This window comes from Anabrus simplex, chromosome 4, assembly GCF_040414725.1.
Source record: "Anabrus simplex isolate iqAnaSimp1 chromosome 4, ASM4041472v1, whole genome shotgun sequence".
Taxonomy (NCBI): domain Eukaryota; kingdom Metazoa; phylum Arthropoda; class Insecta; order Orthoptera; family Tettigoniidae; genus Anabrus; species Anabrus simplex.
The window spans coordinates 343,075,403-343,094,157 of record NC_090268.1 but is presented as its reverse complement, the minus strand read 5'-3'; the positions used below and the strand labels follow the sequence as shown (position 1 = coordinate 343,094,157).

Genomic DNA, 18,755 nt, shown 5'->3' with positions numbered 1-18,755 from the left:
TGGCAAAGTGTAGCTAAACAAGCATGACTTAGCTAGTCAATAAATTTCTATAATAGTGTGCTCCTTCCTCCCAGTTGAGCTTGTGCTTGGTGACTTAGTAATTTCCTGCTAATTACTTTTTGTCTCAGGAAGTGTACAAAACATTCAATATACCCCTCATCATCATGAACAGAAGAAGAATGGTTAAGCAATCACAGTAGGATGAATACCAGCAAATCTCTTGCAAATGGTCTTCTGATCTTTCACACTCGCTTCCCCAAAACTATGCCCGATGGTTATTTTATTGTCAATCAACTGAAACATTTAACGCTAATCTCCTATCTCCTTCTTTAGAGATTCCAGAGATCTGATAAAGTATTTATGTATTCATTTACCACTGATTTAGCACTGCCATCTAGGTGACAGATTCCCTATCTCACCTTAACATCAGATTGCTGCTCGCATTTAGCTTCCTCTTCACTCCCCCACTCTTTTTTCTTCTTAAAACAATAATCACCATCACCACCCCACTTCTACACTGCAGCAGCATCCAAGCACTTGATAATATGAAGAGGCATTCTTCTTCTCCTGCCACCTGGGCGACTGCTCTAAATGCAGATCAGTGGTGATTGATTGATCAACATAGGCTCTATCATCCTCTAGCACGGCACTGCTCTCCATCTAGTTCCTTAGCTTGTATCATTCCTTTCCTAATAATGAACTTATCTAAATATTTATACCTCAATCATCATCATCACTGTCCCACTGTCCCACTCCAGTCACCCAGGTGTGGTTAACAAGCCTCCTCCACTCCTTTCTGTCCTTCCACATTTCCTGCTTCATTACTTCCGCCACATCCAATCCAGCTTCTCTAATGTCCTTCCAAATCTGATACATCCACCTTCTTCTCAGTCTTCCAACTGGTCTCTTACCCGTAACTTCTCTTTCCAATTCCCTTCTTGCTACCCATTCCTTTCCCATTCTTTTCACATGTACCGACCATCTCAGTCTTGCTTTCTGTATCTTCTGTACTAATGGTTCTCTATTTAGCTCTTCTCTGATTTTAATATTTTGAGTTCTATCTCTCCTTGTCTTTTTAACCGATGTTCTTAAAAATTTCATTTCTACTGCTTGGATCTTACTATCCTCTCTCTTATTAGTTACCAGCGTTTCTAGTCTGTATGTTACAATTGGTATGAAATACTGTTTATATAATGTTAATTTTATTCTATTTCTTGTCTTTTTAACCGATGTTCTACCTGTTTGGATCTTACTATCTTGTCTCTTATTAGTTACCAGCGCTTCTAGTCCGTATGTTACAATTGATATGAAATACTGTTTATATAATGTTAATTTCATTCTCTTGGGTACCTTGTCATCCCATAAAAGTTCTCTGACTTGATGATAAAATGTTGTGCCTTTACTTAGTCTGTTATTAATTTCAGGATTGATTTCATTACTTCCATTAATAATGCTACCCAGATATGTAAACTGTTCTATGTTCTCTGTCTATGTTCACTTGGCTTCTCTTTTCCACAGTGCATGACTACAGTTTTATTTTTACCAATTACCATTCCAAACTCCTTCAGATTTTCATTCCAAATGTCCATTCTCCTTTGTACTTCCTTTTCTCCCTTTCCCCAAATCACATCATCTGGAAATACCAAAGCATTCACTTCATCACTACTGATACTCTGTTTTACACATTTTATTTATTTATTTATTTATTTATTTATTTTGTATTGCATTTAGAAGGTACAGAGAAACTATATATATGCATACTTAAAACTATACACACTTAAAGTAGTTAAAAACAACAATCGGACAAAGGATCAATCGATGGTAATTAACTTATAATTTAATGTCCAGAGAATTTAGCCAATTCACTGCCTCTTCACTTGCCGCATCAAGTTCGTGGTATCCTCCCTGGAAGCTCCGAAGTGGACACATCATTACAACATGGTGGACTGTCTGAGCCACTTCACCACAATCGCAATGAGGGCTGGAAATTTTCCCCCACTTGTGGAGCCAGAAGTTGCATCTTCCAAGACCGGTCCGCACCCTGTTCAACGAAGCCCAGATACTTCTTGGCAAGTTGAACCCAGCAAGTTTCCTACAAGGGTCAGATATCAATCCTAGCTGGTCAGGGTTTGAAGCAGCCCACTCTTCCCTCCAGGCATTATTCATGTTGTACTGTGATTCAACCAGTCTCTTACCTAGTTGCCATGATGGATGTCGAGATTTTAATCTTCCATGCTTCTGAGGGTTGCAGTCCTGATGAATTGGCAAGAGTGTATTTGCAGAACACTTTAACCATACCTTCTTCAGAGCAGTTAGCCTTCGAAGGTGAGGAGGATGGATGTTAGTTAATACTGGCAGCCATTTAAGTGGTGTGGATTTGAGTGTGCCAGACACTGTCCTCATGGTATCATTCAGCTGGAAACACATTTTATGATTTCATCCAACAATATAATAAACAAACACCTTTATAATTCAAGAAAAATTAATAACTAAACTGAGTGGCTAAAAGTCACGAGAAGGGGTGTCCCATTAGAAAAGTGCCGTGTATGACCCCTGAGCGTTGCGGCGTAGCTGAGCAGTCTGTCACAGACACCAGTGTCATGAAGATGGCAACACTTCATGAGTTAACCGCCTTTAAACGTGGGATGATCATTGGCGCACGGCGCATGGGACATAGCATTGCGGAGATTACACGTGAATTTGGGTTTCTAAGGTCAACAATGTTGAGGGTGGATCTTCAATATTGCAGAGAGAATGTTACCACCTGTGTAAACCACTGCACAAGAAGACCATAGGTGTTTAACAAACGCGCATCATGTCACCTCCGCAGAACCATACTGGGCGCTCGACGGGCTACTGTGAGACAGATCACTGCCCAGTTGAATGTTGGGAGTCAGGAACCCATTTCTACCAGCACTGTAAGGAGGCAACTGCACCGCATAGGCTTCACCAGCCAATGACCAACTCGTGTCACTTTGTGGAAACCTTGACACAGGGCTCAAGGACCTGCGAACATCCAGCAATGGACCATGGAACAGTGGTGGCATGTAGTATGGTCCGAAGAATCCCGGTTCCAGTTGTATTGAGCTGATGGGTGAGTGAGAGTGTGGCGTATGCCCCATGAAGCTATGGATCCTGCTTGTCAACAAGGTTGTGTCCAGGCGGGAGGTGGCTCAGTTCTGGTCTGGACAGCGTTCTCATGGTTGCAATTAGGCCCCATTGTCCAGCTGCAGGGAGCACTGACAGGTGCACATTATGTGGACATTCTTTCAAACCATCTGCATCCCTTTCTGGACCTAGAATACCCTGATGGAGATGCCATGTTTCAACAGAACAATGTGCCTTGTTACCACTCTCAGGTGCCACACAGGAGCACTCTAGTGAAGTTACGACCATGGATTAGCCTTCCAGATCCCCCTGTTCTTAATCCAATCGAACATTTATGGGATGCTCTTGATGCTGGTGTGCGTTCTGTGAATCCCGCACCAACTACACAAGACCAATTGTGGGTAGCAGTGCAAGATACATGGGTCCAGATCCCTCCAGAACGATTCCAAAACCTTGTAGAGACAATGCCTCAGCGTATTGCTGCCATTTTGAGAGCTCGTGGAGGAGCAACTCATTATTAACATGTTCAGTGTCTTCCCATGACTTTTGGCCACTCAGTGTATATTTTTCCAACTAGGAAATATAAGATATATTGTTGTTAGACCTCCTATCCCTCTGAATATTTGTAAAATGCTGAAATGGAAATTTCTGATAACATATTTTTCTTACTTTTAATATTTTTCCACAGAAATCAGATGTCCAGAACCAATATTGGCAGCACACAGCATTCTCTCGGTAACCGGAAATGACCGTGTGTATGGAAGAACTCTGATTAGGACAGCAGATTCTGCAGCTTCAGTAGCAACGTACAAGATTGGCTCTTTGGTCAAGTATCGTTGTGAGCGAGGTTATAAAGTTATTGGTGAACCTCTCAGCACCTGTGAAGAGACTGGACAGTGGAGTGGAGATGTCCCGCAGTGTGTTTGTGAGTACTGTAAATCTCATGTAACATATCAAATATTCCCAGACACGCTTGTTATCTTAGGTAAATTATCAAGGATAGAACTAAATGAAATTGACTTTGAAATTAATGTGAAATACCATTGCAAAAGCATATCAGAAAAAATGGTTGTATGTTTAAGCTCAATAAATAAGTTATAGGGATGTTCCTAACCAGTAGTTTTCTTTCCTTTTCCTGTTCCACTGCCATATTCCATCAAATATTAGATTACTCAGTCTCATTTTCAATGGCCTTGTTTGTTCCTTGTCCAATTAATTTGAGTGAAATGTATGAAAATGAAATATTATAAATGATTGTGAACATAAATATATTTGCAAAATGCAAATTACTAAACATCCATAAAATAAAATATTATACCGTAAAGCAGATTCAGGACTGATGTGGCACAGCCAGTAGAACTCGACAAAGAGATAAAGAATAGATACAATCCATGTACTCTCCTATTTTAAGTCTACCTCCCTTCGTCTTGTTTCTTCGTACAGGTTTGGGAATGAGGTGAGATGAATTTATATGGCATGTTTCTATGGCCAATGACCTTCCTAATGCCAACCTCGTTTGAGGACCTAATGAAGATGAAATGAATGATAATGAATGAATTTTCAAAATCAAATCAAATCAAAATCTCTTTATTTGCAAATGAGGTGTCTACCTCGGTGGCAAATGGTACACTAAAATACATTATTGTCAAGCACTAAATATTAAATTAACAAGAGAAGAAAATTTTTCCTATAATACAATATTATACAATTTACGCTAACAATGTTTTCTATTAAACACACAGCTCATCCTTAATAAATTTATATTGTTTACAAAATTCTACTTATAATATATCCTGTCCTACTTACAAATATAGTCAACTGATATACAGTATGTGGAATTGCTTCAAATGATACTATAAAACTGGTATAACATTAATATTTACATTGCATTTATTTATTTACTATTTTTTTTTTTTTTACCCGTTCTGGATCCTAAGTAGCATAACGACCTGCTGCGTCTTAACCAGAGCCCCTTTTGCCACCACTTTTCAGAGTTCCTGAAGGGCCTTCACAGCTACCGTAGCGGTCCCAGGGCCCTCGAAGTCCCCACTGTACTTCACCCCTACAGGCAGTCCCCTACTTTGGCTGTCCAAACTCCTTAGACCAGGGGATGGAATTAATTTATTCACACACATTTTTTTATATACAATAACCTGCACTGGTCGAATGCCCTCTAACATTTCATTTATTTTCTCTGTTGCTGTTTATTCTCTTCTTGAATATCTGTACAGATTTTGGAAAAGGATCAAACACTACCCCTGGTAAACTGTTCCACTCCTTTACACCCTTCTCAATGAATGAAAATTTACCCCAATCGCTTCTGCTAAAATTCCTTCTAATTTTATATTTGTGGTCAGTCCTGCCGATATAATTATTTTCCAACTGAAGCCTCTCACGGATATCTCCCCATGCTTCTTCTCCTGTATAAGCTCTATATAATCCTGTAAGTCTAGTTTTCTCCCTTCTCTTACTTAAAGTTTCCCACCCAAGTTCCTTTAACATTTCTGATACACTACTCTTTCTCCTGAAATCCCCTGTTACAAATCTTGCTGCTTTCCTCTGCACACTATCTATTTCTTTTATTAGGTATTCTTGGTGAGGATCCCAAACACTGTTTGCATATTCCAATAATGGACGAACCATACTCAAGTAACTTTTTTCTTTTAATTCTTTGTTGCATCCTTTAAGTAGCCTCATTATGACATGTAATGATCTGTATGCTTTCCCAACAATGTCATCAATATGACCCTTCCAGTGCAAATTACTTTCAAATCTCACACCTAAGTATTTGCACTTGCCATCTTTTGGGATAACTACCTCATCCAAAGTATATTCAAATTCAGTTTTAAAGCTCCTGTTTGTAAAAGTTGTAACAGTTGATTTGCCTCCATTAACCTTCATATTATTTTCTTCAACCCATTGTTGGATACTTTCAAGGTCCCTTTGTAATTCTGAACAATCCTCAATGTTGATTATTTCTCTATAAACAATTATGTCATCTGCATACAATCTTATTTTTGATGTTATATTGTTCCCTAAATCATTTGTGTATATTAAGAAAAGTAACGGACCGATTATACTACCCTGTGCAATTCCCTTCCAAACTTTCTCTTCCTGAGATACATTATTTCCTACTTTGACTTTCTGAACCCTTGAATTTAGAAATGCTTTTATCCAACGTGTAACCCTTACGTCCAATCCTATTCCCTCCAATTTCTTTAATAATATTCCATGTTCCACTCTATCAAAGGCTTTGGAAAGATCTATGGCTATGCAATCTAACTGACCTCCTGAATCCAACTGATCTGATATGTCCTGCTGAAATCCCACCAGTTGTGCCTCACAAGAAAATTTCTTTCTAAATCCATACTGGCTCCTCATGAACCAATTTTTATTATCACATATCCCTCTGATGTACTTCGATATTAAACTCTCCAGAATTTTACAAACTATACTGGTCAGGCTGATTGGTCTGTAGTTCTCTGGTTTCCTTTTATCACCCTTTCCTTTATAAATTGGTATTATTATAGATTCCTTCCATTCCTTTGGTATTACACTATTATTTATGACATAGTCAAAGAGAAATTTTAAATAAGGCACTATGTACCACCCCATTGTCTTTAATACCTCCCCAGTAATTTGATCACTCCCTGCTGCTTTTCCTTGCTGAAGCAGTTGGATTTCTCTGAAAATATCTTCGTTTGTGAATGAGAAGCTTCTTGTTTCCCTCTGTCTCTCTCCCTCTCTATCTTCTGTTTCGGTTTCCAACTCTTGACAATCATCTACTGAATCTCTAAATTCCCTACTAAATAGGTTTGCTTTCTCAGTATCTGTTAAATAGTGTTCACCCCCTTCTCCCACCATTGTAGGAATTTGGATTCCTTTTCCTTTTTGATTCCTGATATATGAATACAGCTTTTTCCATTTCCCTTTGTGGTCATTACCCTCTTGAAGTATGCCATTCATATAATTCTCTTTTGCTTCCTTTTTCACTCTATTCAGTTCCCTCATTAGCTGTTTTCTAGTTTCTCTACTCTCCCTACCCTCTTTGATTTTCCTGTTTACTATTCTACATTTTCTTTTTAATTTTCTTATTTCCCTTGTATAATAAACAGGGTCTGAGGTCATTTTACCCTTCTTAACAGGTACAAATCTCTTCTCTCCTTCCCAAATAATTCCTTTAAATTTAGCCCAAAGTGTATCCACGTTACTCCCTTCACTTATCCAACAACTGAATTGTGAGTTAAGGTAAGTCCCAAATTCATCAACTTTAGTTTTTCTGTACAATTTCTTGTCTTGTGTAACCCTCTTATTAAGCCTTTTTGGTACGAGTCCTACATCCATTATTACAGCCTTATGGTCTCCTATTCCTTCAATTACCTCAGTTTTATCAACAATTTCCCATGGTTTAACCAAGAATACATCTAGTTGGTAAGGAGGTAGGAGGCATCAGCTGTGGCCTATGAATAGGAACTGTCCTGGCATTTATCTGGAAGTGAAAATGGGAAACACATAGAAAACCATTCTCAGGACAGCTGACAGTGGGGTTCGAACCCACACAGTCCCCGAATGCAGATCTTGTCTCCATAGGGGAAGCGCATTATAACGTGTGGCCACTCTGCTCAGTGTGTATCCCCTTACTATCTTAACAAGTTGAGCACCATCATGGGCACCAGCAACTTTTTTTGGATTTCCTGCTAGACCGTGGTAGACACGGGCATCCACTTTCAGAGGTTAAAAATAAAGTTTCAGCCCACAGAGCAAAATTTCAAAACAATTTGTTGGCCCCCAATGTGTTAATAAATATCACTTCTAGAACCTTGATTACGTCTTTCTTGGCTGACTTCTACAACAGGCACAAAATCAGTGAAGTTGTCATCAGTGCCATTGTCTTCACAACATAGAATGGATCAGTCAGGACACTGAAACATTATTTACAATCATAGCCTACTCAAGGTAACACATCAATGCAGCACAAATATTTCTTTTTGATATTTATATTTCATTTTATTTGTTCATAACTTCTGTAAGGCTATTAATTTCTAAATTTGCTTTCTTGGATACTTACGGTCACCTGTGATCTCAGATATATTAAAAAAATGTACTGTACTATAAAAATATCTGATGATCACACACATGCTCATGACTGGTTATATTCAGTCAGTCAATAAATCAATCAATCATCACTGATCAGCATTTAGGGCTGTTGCTCAGGTGGAAGATATTACATAATCTGCATCTTTAATGAATGAATGTTATATTAATGTATTTTAAAACAGTGATATCAACCTGCTAAGTTATCAAATTGTCTACTGTTCGTAAGTGAACAGTAATCCTCATGGTAGGAAGTAAACTTGGTGTTTCTCAGCACTTTTGTCAATGAAATACAGTTTTCAACCCTATTTTGTACTTCTGGCATGCTACTTTAACCATATACTCTGAATCCAGTATTAGATGTAACTTAGCAATGGTGATTAAACCCCCTATGCTAATTTAAATGAAATAGCTTAGGTTTGACACTGTTGACTTCTTGGAGTCAATGATGAACAAATAAATGTGTAGTGAAATGAGTGATTAAGACAATTTTAATTTTAATTTTGTGTGGCTATTTCTAGTCGAGTGCAGCCCTTGTAAGACAGACCCTCCGATGAGGGTGGGCGGCATCTGCCATGTGTAGGTAACTGCGTGTTATTGTGGTGGAGGATAGTGTTATGTGAGGTGTGTGAGTTGCAGGGATGTTGGAGACAGCACAAGCACCCAGCCCCCGGGCCACTGGAATTAACCAATGAAGGTTAAAATCCCCGACCTGGCCGGGAATCGAACCCGGGACCCTCTGAACCGAAGGCCAGTACGCTGACCATTCAGCCAACGAAATAAGACAATAAAATAGCACATGTTATAGTTGATAAAACAATTTACCTATTGGCATAGTCTACAATAACGTATATTCTGGGAAGATCTTGCTGATAAGCTTACTCTTCATGAAGCAAAAGAATGAATACAAGACCACAAGAATAACAAGTCAGAAATACCATCATAAATATTTTTCATTTGAATAAGAACTACCAAAAAAATATATTTGAAGATGAACTTGTTTAAATGTTAATGACAGTAAGTATGTTCTTTACATTATTGGGAAGAAATTCTATTCATGCATGAGACTGGGTGAGAAATGCAAAGAGCATGGGAATGGTTCACTTGCAAGTGTGCATGAAGAAAAGGAATGCAGTGCACTTAAACACATTTGAATTTGTTCCAACAACAGGAAGTTTACTGACAGTTGTTGATGACCAACAATTGTATATATACTGATACAAAAATAATTTTTATAGCATAAAATGGAATTTGTAATTAAAGGAAATGGTAAATTGAACCTTACACCCTGTCAAGAGTGTTCTTCACAAAAAGGAAAGCTTTAGCTCTCTTAAAATTAATTTCAAGATGCCTGATAAAGTAATTTCACAAAGCAATAAGAAACATATATATTGATGAATTCTGAATGCCCTTAGTTCAAAATAATTCTTCGATGTTACACTGATGATAAACAGTAATATTATCCTGAAAAAATGAGGCTCTTTGATTTTGCCTAGCAAACAACATCACTCAAGTCAAGGCATTCTGGAGTAAATATCTTGTGGATGATATTGAAGATGACATCCCATGAAAATCCTACAAGTAAACAGAAAACTATCTGCAGAATAGCATTTCAATTATAGTTTGATTTTCAAAAATAACAAAAACCCTATCAATCAGCAGCTAATTCTTTTCTAGATGCTCACTCCTAAGATGTTCAAACCACTTGCTTGTTCCTTTCCATTAATTCCCAGTGGTATTATTTCTCCATTCACGTACAGACATCTCAGTTCATTATGTACTATTTGGACAAAATGATTTCAAAATAAATTGTAGAGATCTTAATTCTATACTTCCTCACACTTATAGATAAAATAACATCTGTCCCATCTACTACAACCATGTCATTAAATGTTCATTTACACTTTTCTTTTGCTAGATGTGGATTGTGGCAACCCAGAAGAACTTGCTCATGGTCGATATACTCTGGCTTCAAATGCAACATACTATGGTGTTGTGGTGCTGTATGAATGTGATCCAAATTTTGAGCTGGATGGCCATGGTAGAAGATTGTGTCTTGACAATGGTACCTGGAGTTCAGATACACCAACTTGTAGAGGTGAGCTCTACTACAGTATTAGTAACTAGTAATCTGTGTTAGCTTTGCATGGAAGCAATTTTGAATTTAAGTTTTGTAAGATTACCTTGTAGGCTACCATAGTTGTTTTCCTCTTGATAAATGTGTGTAACTCAGTGCAACATTTTTCCAAGGCTCTTCCAACCATCTACGTGTTAGCTTACTCCTTTCTTTCCTTGGAATATTTAAACAATTCCTTTGCTTTCACTAGAATGCTGATAATTCCTGAATCATTCGTGCATATTATGTAGGTACTGTAAAGTGCTGTGGTGGTGATTATTGTTTTAAAAGGAAATACAACTGGGCAACCATCCTCCATTAACACTAATCAGAGAGGATATCAGTAAAAGGAAGGGAAGGGCCATGAATGGTGTGAAAATGAAAGACTGCCAAGACCTCGTTAACCTAAAACTGTCAGATCAGAAGAGAACAAGAGTTGACCAAGAAAGGTCGGGTAAGAATAAGTTAGGAAACTGGCACAAGTGGAAACAATGCCAGCCTCAGGTAGGGCCCTGTGGGATCTATCATTGTCATTTTAGGCAGCATAAGCCATGAAAACACTTGTATGGCTGTTTTATTTTCTTTGATTTCCCTCACTGCTCAGCTCTTTTTTCTTGTGTATTAATATTCCATAGACCTAAACAGAAGCTGTATTCAAGTAGGATGTGGTTTGTCGGACTGGTTTGAAACAAAGAGAGGAGTGCAGCAGGGCAGCTCATTGTCACCACTTCTATTTGTTATTGTAATGGATGTAGTAATGAAATCTATTAAAAGGAAAGAACATGGAGATATCAAAGCCTTCACATTTGCAGATGATGTAGCGATCTGGAGTGACTCAGAAGAGGAATTGGGAGAGAGAATACAAAGCCGGAATGAGGAGTTTAAGAAATATGGTTTAAACATCACCAAGACCAAGACGGTGGTGATGAAAGTGTATGGGGAAGGAGCAGAACCAATAATCAATCAATCAATCAATCAATCAATCAATCAATCAATCAATCAATCAATATTGACCTGCATTTAGGGCAGTTGCCCAGGTGGCAGATTCCTTATCTGTTGTTTTCCTAGCTTTTTCTTAAATGGAAATTTATTGAACATCTCCCTTGGTAAGTTATACCAATACCTAACTCCCCTTCCTATAAATGAATATTTGCCCTAATTTGTCCTCTTGAATTCCAACTTTACCTTCATTTTGTGATCTTTCCTACTTTTAAAGACGCCACTCAAACTTATTCGTCTACTAATGTCATTCCACACCATTTCTCCGCTGACAGCTCGGAACATACCACTTAGATGGAAATTCTAAGTTCCCATGGAGGGAATTAGATTCTTTTCCACCAATAGAGCATATCAAAAATCAGATCAAAAATTAGATGGATGATTTTTCCGGCGTTTGCTCTATTAACCAGCGTTTCGTCTTAGGTCTGACACTAGACTCTTCAGAGTGGGATGTGTTAGACCCTACCCACTGACGCTAGGGTGTATGCAGGTGAACTTATCAGAAGCTTATTTATGAAGCACAGTCTGATAACTGCATACGGGAGATAAAACTCCACAATGGAATTAATGCCCGCCTAGTAATTCCAAATGGAAATTCTAAGTTCCCATGGAGGGAATTAGATTCTTTTCCACCAATAGAGCATATCAAAAATCAGATCAAAAATTAGATGGATGGCTTTTCCGGCGTTTGCTCTATTAACCAGCGTTTCGTCTTAGGTCTGACACTAGACTCTTCAGAGTGGGATGTGTCGAGCAGCTCATCTTCTTTCTCCCAGTTCTTCCCAGCCCAAACTTTGCAACATTTTTGTAACGCTACTCTTTTGTCGAAATCACCCAGAAAAAATTGAGCTGCTTTCTTTTGGATTTTTCAAGTTCTTGAATCAAGTAATCCTGGTGAGGGTCCCATACACTGGAACCATACTCCAGTTGGGATCTTACCAGAGACTTATATGCCCTCTCCTTTACATCCTTACTACAACCCCTAAACACCCTCATAACTATGTGCAGAGATCTGTACCCTTTATTTACAATCCCATTTATGTGATTACCCCCATTGAAGATCTTTCCTTATATTAACACCTAGATACTTACAATGATTCCCAAAAGGAACTTTCACCCCATGAACGCAGTAATTGAAAGTGAGAGGACTTTTCCTATTTGTGAAACTCACAACCTGACTTTTAACCCCATGTATCATAAATCTCACAACATTATCGAGGTCATTTTGCAGTTGCTCACAATCTTGTAACTTATTTATTACTCTATACAGAATAACATCATCCACAAAAAGCCTTACCTCTGATTCCACTCCTTTACTCATATCTTGAGTTCTTGATTTTTGCCTGCACTAACACAGAGAGACATCTGCTGGGGACTTTGTTTTATTACAGTAATCATCATCATCATTATTGAACCCTTCCAGCATGCCGGGTAGAGTGGTTGTAAACAAGCACTCTCCACTGCTGTCTGTCCAGAAACAGTTTGTTTTACATGACAAATTCCCAACTCCGTCCTCTGCTCCGCAAGTCTTCCCTCAGTTGGTCTGTACACCTTTTTTCTTGGTCTTCTGCGTGTTAGTCTTCTTTCCATATAAGTACATGGTATTCTTGTGCTATTAATTCTTTTAACGTGCCCAAAAAAAATGCAAGTATGGGTGACCTTAATATTTCCTCTATAAATTTTATTAATCCTAGGTTTGCTTGGATATCTATGTTCCTTATACCAGTATGATCAATTCATGTCTTTTAGAGGGTAGTTTAAGAAACTTCATCTCCCAAGCCTGAAGCTTGCTTATGTTCTTTGATGTTAATCTGCATGTTTCCAATATAACAATAGTAATATAATGCATTATTATTATTGTTATTATTATTTATTGGGAGGGATGGAGACTAAATTTAACAAAGCAAATAACCTTGTAGTTTTATGAAAGTCTTGATATTGTGATCACAGCCATGGGACTCCAGTTTTACGCAGAATCCAAATTAAAGGGAAATGACTTTATTTTTAAAATCCCACATGAATTGGATGGTATTTGAACCATGGACACTGATGAGTGGCCAATGATGATGTCACTCAGTAATCATGCCCCAGACTAGGTTTAACCTTAAGGAGGCAGCTATAGAGTTAATTTCATGGTTGTTAGAAAGAAAGATATTCTCAGAAAGGATACATTACATCTGTTCTCATGGAATTACTCATGAGAAGCTGACAAGTGTTACAAAGGAGAATAAGGTAAGGGAAAGGGAAACATAGAGAGTAGGATAGAAAGAGGGAGGTGGAACAGGGTCATGAGAGCGAGAAAAGGGAGAAGTAGGTGCTGCAACCATCAGAGAAGATAAGGGAGACCAGAAGAGGAAGGGCTCTAATTAGGTTGGTAGGGTTGAGGCTCATGAGAGACTGTATTGTTAGACACATAGGCAAAGAGTGGGAGGAAAGGGAAACAGGGAGAAGTGTTAGGCATATGTCAAGGAAAGTAGAAGAGAAGAAAAGGGGTAAGAAAAAGTTGATAGTTTTAAGGCAAGTAGAAATAGGTACTAACGTAGTTGGGGATGTAGAGGATCTGGTAATTCTTTTTTTTGTTTTTTTTTCTAGTTGCTTTACGTCGCACCGACACAGATAGGTCTTAAGGCAACAATGGGACAGGAAAGGACTAAGAGTGGGAAGGAAGCGACTGTGGCCTTAATTAAGGTATAGCCCCAGCATTCGCTTGGTGTGAAAATGGGAAACCACGGAAAACCATCTTTAAATCTTAAGGGCTGCCGATAGTGGGGTTCTATCTCCCGAATACTGGATACTGGCCGCACTTGGATCTGGTAAAGACAGCATATGAGATGTTTAAGAGAGTGGAAACTGTTACCTGTGGGATGCTGTGTAGGAGGGATACTAACTGTTTGGAGGTTGACCAGGGATTTAAATAGGTCTTTGGGGTGGATATGTGAGAAACTGGGTGTGAGATTTGTACATTTTGATGGGTGGGTAGGAGATAGGGATCTGTGCTTAGATGGCTATCACATGAACAGCAGTCATACCTTTATTTAGGATGTTTGTTTAGGAGGGTTATAGGGAAGTACATTAAGGGAAAAGGGATGGACTAGAGAGTGGTGATAAGGGTACAAGATAGTATTAGAAACTAATTATATATCACCTGCGTGGACACTAATCAATAGGGGCTAATGACCGCACAAATTTGCAACTTAAAACAATCAAACAATCAACAACAACAACAACAACAACAATCACTACTGATCTGCATTTAGGGCAGTCGCCCAGGTGGCAGATTCCCTATCTGTTATTTTCCTAGCCTTTTCTTAAATGATTGCAAAGAAATCGGAAATTTATTGAACATCTCCCTTGGTAAGTTATTCCAATCCCTAACTCCCCTTCTTATAAACAAATATTTGCCCCAATTTGTCCTCTTGAATTCCAAGTTTATCTTCATATTATGATCTTTCCTACTTTTAAAGACACCACTCAAACTTATTCGTCTACTGATGTACTCCCACGCCATTTCTCCACTGACAGCTCGGAACATAGCACTTAGTCGAGCAACTCGTCTCCTTTCTCCCAAGTCTTCCCAGCCCAAACTTTGCAACATTTTTGTAGTGCTACTCTTTTGTCGGAAATCGCCCAGAACAAATCAAGCTGCTTTTCTTTGGATTTTTTCCAGTTCCTGAATCATGTATTCCTGGTGAGGGTCCCATACACTGGAACCATACTCTAGTTGGGGTCTCACCAGAGGTTAGAGGTAGCATTGCCTTCTTGATGATGTTTGTGATAGTTCTATCACAAAATTAAGCACCAAAACTCACAGTTTCCCATAGAAATCTGTAACCAAACTTAGGCTATTGTTCCATAACTCACCTTATCCACGGTGCTTGTCGTTCCAAAACTCGCCATATACAATCAACCAATAGGAATGGATAATTTCAGCACGTGACTCACGCTACAATTTACCTGCGTTTTATGCCAGTCTTTCCACTCTTTGAGTTGTTCTTGAACTGTGTTAGTCTTTCATGCAGTTTTGGGCTGTGAATAGAGTGTATTAAGATGACCGAAAATATGGCTCTTGTTGTGGAAGGTATATAAAACTTGCTAATACAGAACAGTTTCACATTCAGGTCTGCCAAAAGACATTCTTGAATGTATTGCATGTCAGCAAAGATCGGGTCAGAGGATTGTCAGAAATCACTTCACGACAGGGAAACTTCCAACAGAAAAGAGGGGAGGAACTAGGATCAAACCAGAGTACACTGAAAAGAGGCACTCCGTGCAACGTTTCATTGAAGGTTTGCAGTGTTGTGAAAGTCACTATTGTCGCGTAAAGTCACTGGTCAGACAGTACCTACCCGGAAATTTAAGCATCGCTAAGCTTTACAAAATGTATAACAAGAAATCACCTGAAGAACTCAGGGTGAAGCGGTGGTTCTTCCGTGAAATTTTTATGCGTTGTTACAACATAGGATTCGGAACACCAGTTACTGACGCTTGCTCAAAGTACATAGAGCTCAAGGAGAAAATTAAACTTGAAAATTCGAACGTATCACTGAAAATGATTTAATCTTGGAACTTAGAGTACACAAACTAAGGGCTGCAGCCTTTTTCAAAAAGCTCCAAGAAGAAAGGGACAGCATGGCAATATTTTCATTTGACTGCCAAAAGAATCTTGTGAATCCAAATCAAATTGCCTATTACAGTCGCCAATTGTACACCTATAATTTTACCATTGTGAGGGGTACCTCACATGCCAAGTTGACAAAGGAGAATGTTTTTACATACACATGGATGGAACATGAATTCAACAAGAGGTCTAATGAAATGTCATCTGCAGTTTACCATCGATTGTCACAAACTGATTTGTCAAACTTCACTACTATACGAATTCGTGTGGATGGCTGCGGAGGACAGAACCGCAATTCTACAATGATTGCAATGTGCTCATATTTCTTGACACACACAGCTCCACCTAATATAGAAAGTGTTGAATTGGTCTTTCCTATGACAGGCCACTCATTTCTGCCCTCTGACAGGGTATTTGCTCAAGTCGAGAGAGAGAGAGATACGGAAATGCCCTATAATCTGTAATCCAGAAGAATATGAAGACATCATTAGCAAACATGCTAAAGTCTCCAAGTTTGGCAGAGACTGCTTGGTGAACAATTGGAAAATGTTTTTTGAAAATATGATGAAAATGCCTGCATCTTGGCACTTTGAATTTTCTTCAGTGAAACGATTTGTTATTAGCAGATACTCACTGGGAAATGTCACCTTTATGGGGAGAACCTCATTACAACACAGACATCGGTTTAGGAAAATCCGTAATGAAAAAGGGAAAACGCCAGCGAGATATGCTAATGCCACCTGAATTATTGCCATGAGTAAACTTGAATCCCGCCAAAGTAAAGGACGTAAAAGTTTGCTTGAAAAGCATTTTGGAATGGATTGGGATAGGAATGAGTTGCTTTCTTTTTATAAGAATCTGTTCACCTCAATTTCTGTAAACGAAAATAATCTTGCTGAAGAAACAGAAGTTCTTTGTGATGGAACTCAAGAGGAGGGAACAGATTTGAGAGTTTGATTAACAACAAAGTTATGTTTTATTGTTCAGGTTACTTCTATTGTGAGTGCAGTGTAGCCTATAAAGGAAGAATTCTCTCCAAATACTATGGATAGGATGTAAATATGATAAATCACACTGCTATGTTTAATTTATTTGAGAATATCATTATACTGATAGCAAAAAGGTGCATGAGTCTACTGGTGAATTTTATTACAACATTATATTCTCAATCCTTTCATTTTTCTTGTTTTAAAATAAGTTGTGTGAGGTAATATATTTTGAATTTTTTGGGTGCTCCAAAACTCGTCTTATCCAAAATACAAATGTAATTTATTGACGTTCTACTAATTATATTTATAATTCTTCAGTAAGATGACCCTATGACATTGGACTTGAACGCGTCGTAATACATTTAAACAATTGAGACTTATATTACGAAAACTACAGGTTTTTCGCTTTTCCTGAAAAATCACTTATGATGGATAAGACGAGTTTTGGAACAGACCGCCTCAAATATGCTCTCTCCTTTACATCCTTACTACAACCCCTAAATACCATCATAACCATGTGCAGAGATCTGTACCCTTTATTTACAATCATATTTATGTAATTACCCCAATGAAGATCTTTCCTTATATTAATACCTAGGTTCCCCAAAGGGAACTTTCACCCCATCAACGCAGTAATTAAAACTCAGAGGACTTTTCCTATTTGTGAAACCAACCTGACTTTTATCCCCGTTTATCATCATACCATTGCCTACTGTCCATCTCACAACATTATTAAGGTCATTTTGCAGTTGCTCACAATCTTGTAACTTATTTATTACTCTGTACAGAATAACATCACCTGTGAAAAGCCTTATCTCTGATTCCATTTCTTTACACATATCATTGATATATATAAGAAAACATAAAGGTCCAATAATACTGCCTTGAGGAGTTTCCCCCTTAATTATTACAGGGACAGATAAAGCTTCACCTACCTACAGTACTCTAATTTTCTGAGTTCTATTTTCTAGAAACAGAGCCACCCATTCAGTCACTCTTTTGTCTAGTCCAATTGCACTCATTTTTGCAAGTAGACTCCCATGATCTACACTATCAAATGCCTTAGACAGGTCAATCGCGATACAGTCCAATTGACCTCCTGAATCCAGGATATCCGCTATATCTTTTTGGAATCCTACAAGTTGGGCTTCAGTGGAATAACATTTCCTAAACCCAAACTACCTTCTATCAAACCAGTTATTAATTTTGCAAACATGTCTTATATAATCAGAAAGAATGCTTTCCCTTAGCTTACATACAATGCATGTCAAACTGACTAGCCTGTCATTTTCAGCTTTATGTCGATCACCCTTTCCTTTATATACAGGGGCTACTATAGCAACTCTCCATTCATTAGGTAAAGTTCCTTCATGCAAACAATAATCAAACAAGTATTTCAGATATGGTACTATATCCCAACCCATTGTCTTTAGTATATCCCCAGAAACCTTATCAATTCCAGTTGCTTTTCTAGTTTTCAAATTTTGTATCTTACTGTAAATGTCCTTGCTGTCATAGGTAAATTTTAATACTTCTTTATTATTAGTCACCTCCTCTATCTGGACATTATCCTTGTAACCAACAATCTTTACATACTGCAGCCATTTCTAACTCTATTTCTTTCCAACCTGCACCTCCTCCTTAGTCTCTCTACTTCCCTGTTATAATATAATGGATCTTTACCGTTCCTTACCACCTTTAAAGGTACAAACCTATTTTCACATTCCTCAACAATTGCTTTAAACCCATCCCAGAGTCTGTTTACATTTCTATTTACCGTTTTCCACCTATCATAGTTACTTATTAAAAACTCCCTCATGCCTGTTTTATC

General features: G+C 38.2%; 1 protein-coding gene across 1 annotated transcript in view; it reads left to right on the top strand.

The window, feature by feature from the left end:
• Nucleotides 1–18,755, top strand: part of fw (furrowed) — a 524,942-nt gene that overhangs the window by 490,501 nt on the left and 15,686 nt on the right. Inside the window, exons 15-16 of the mRNA XM_067146533.2 lie at nucleotides 3,797–4,033; nucleotides 10,121–10,300. Of these exons, the coding sequence (XP_067002634.2) occupies nucleotides 3,797–4,033; nucleotides 10,121–10,300 (417 nt within the window). The remainder of the gene's footprint in view (nucleotides 1–3,796; nucleotides 4,034–10,120; nucleotides 10,301–18,755) is intronic.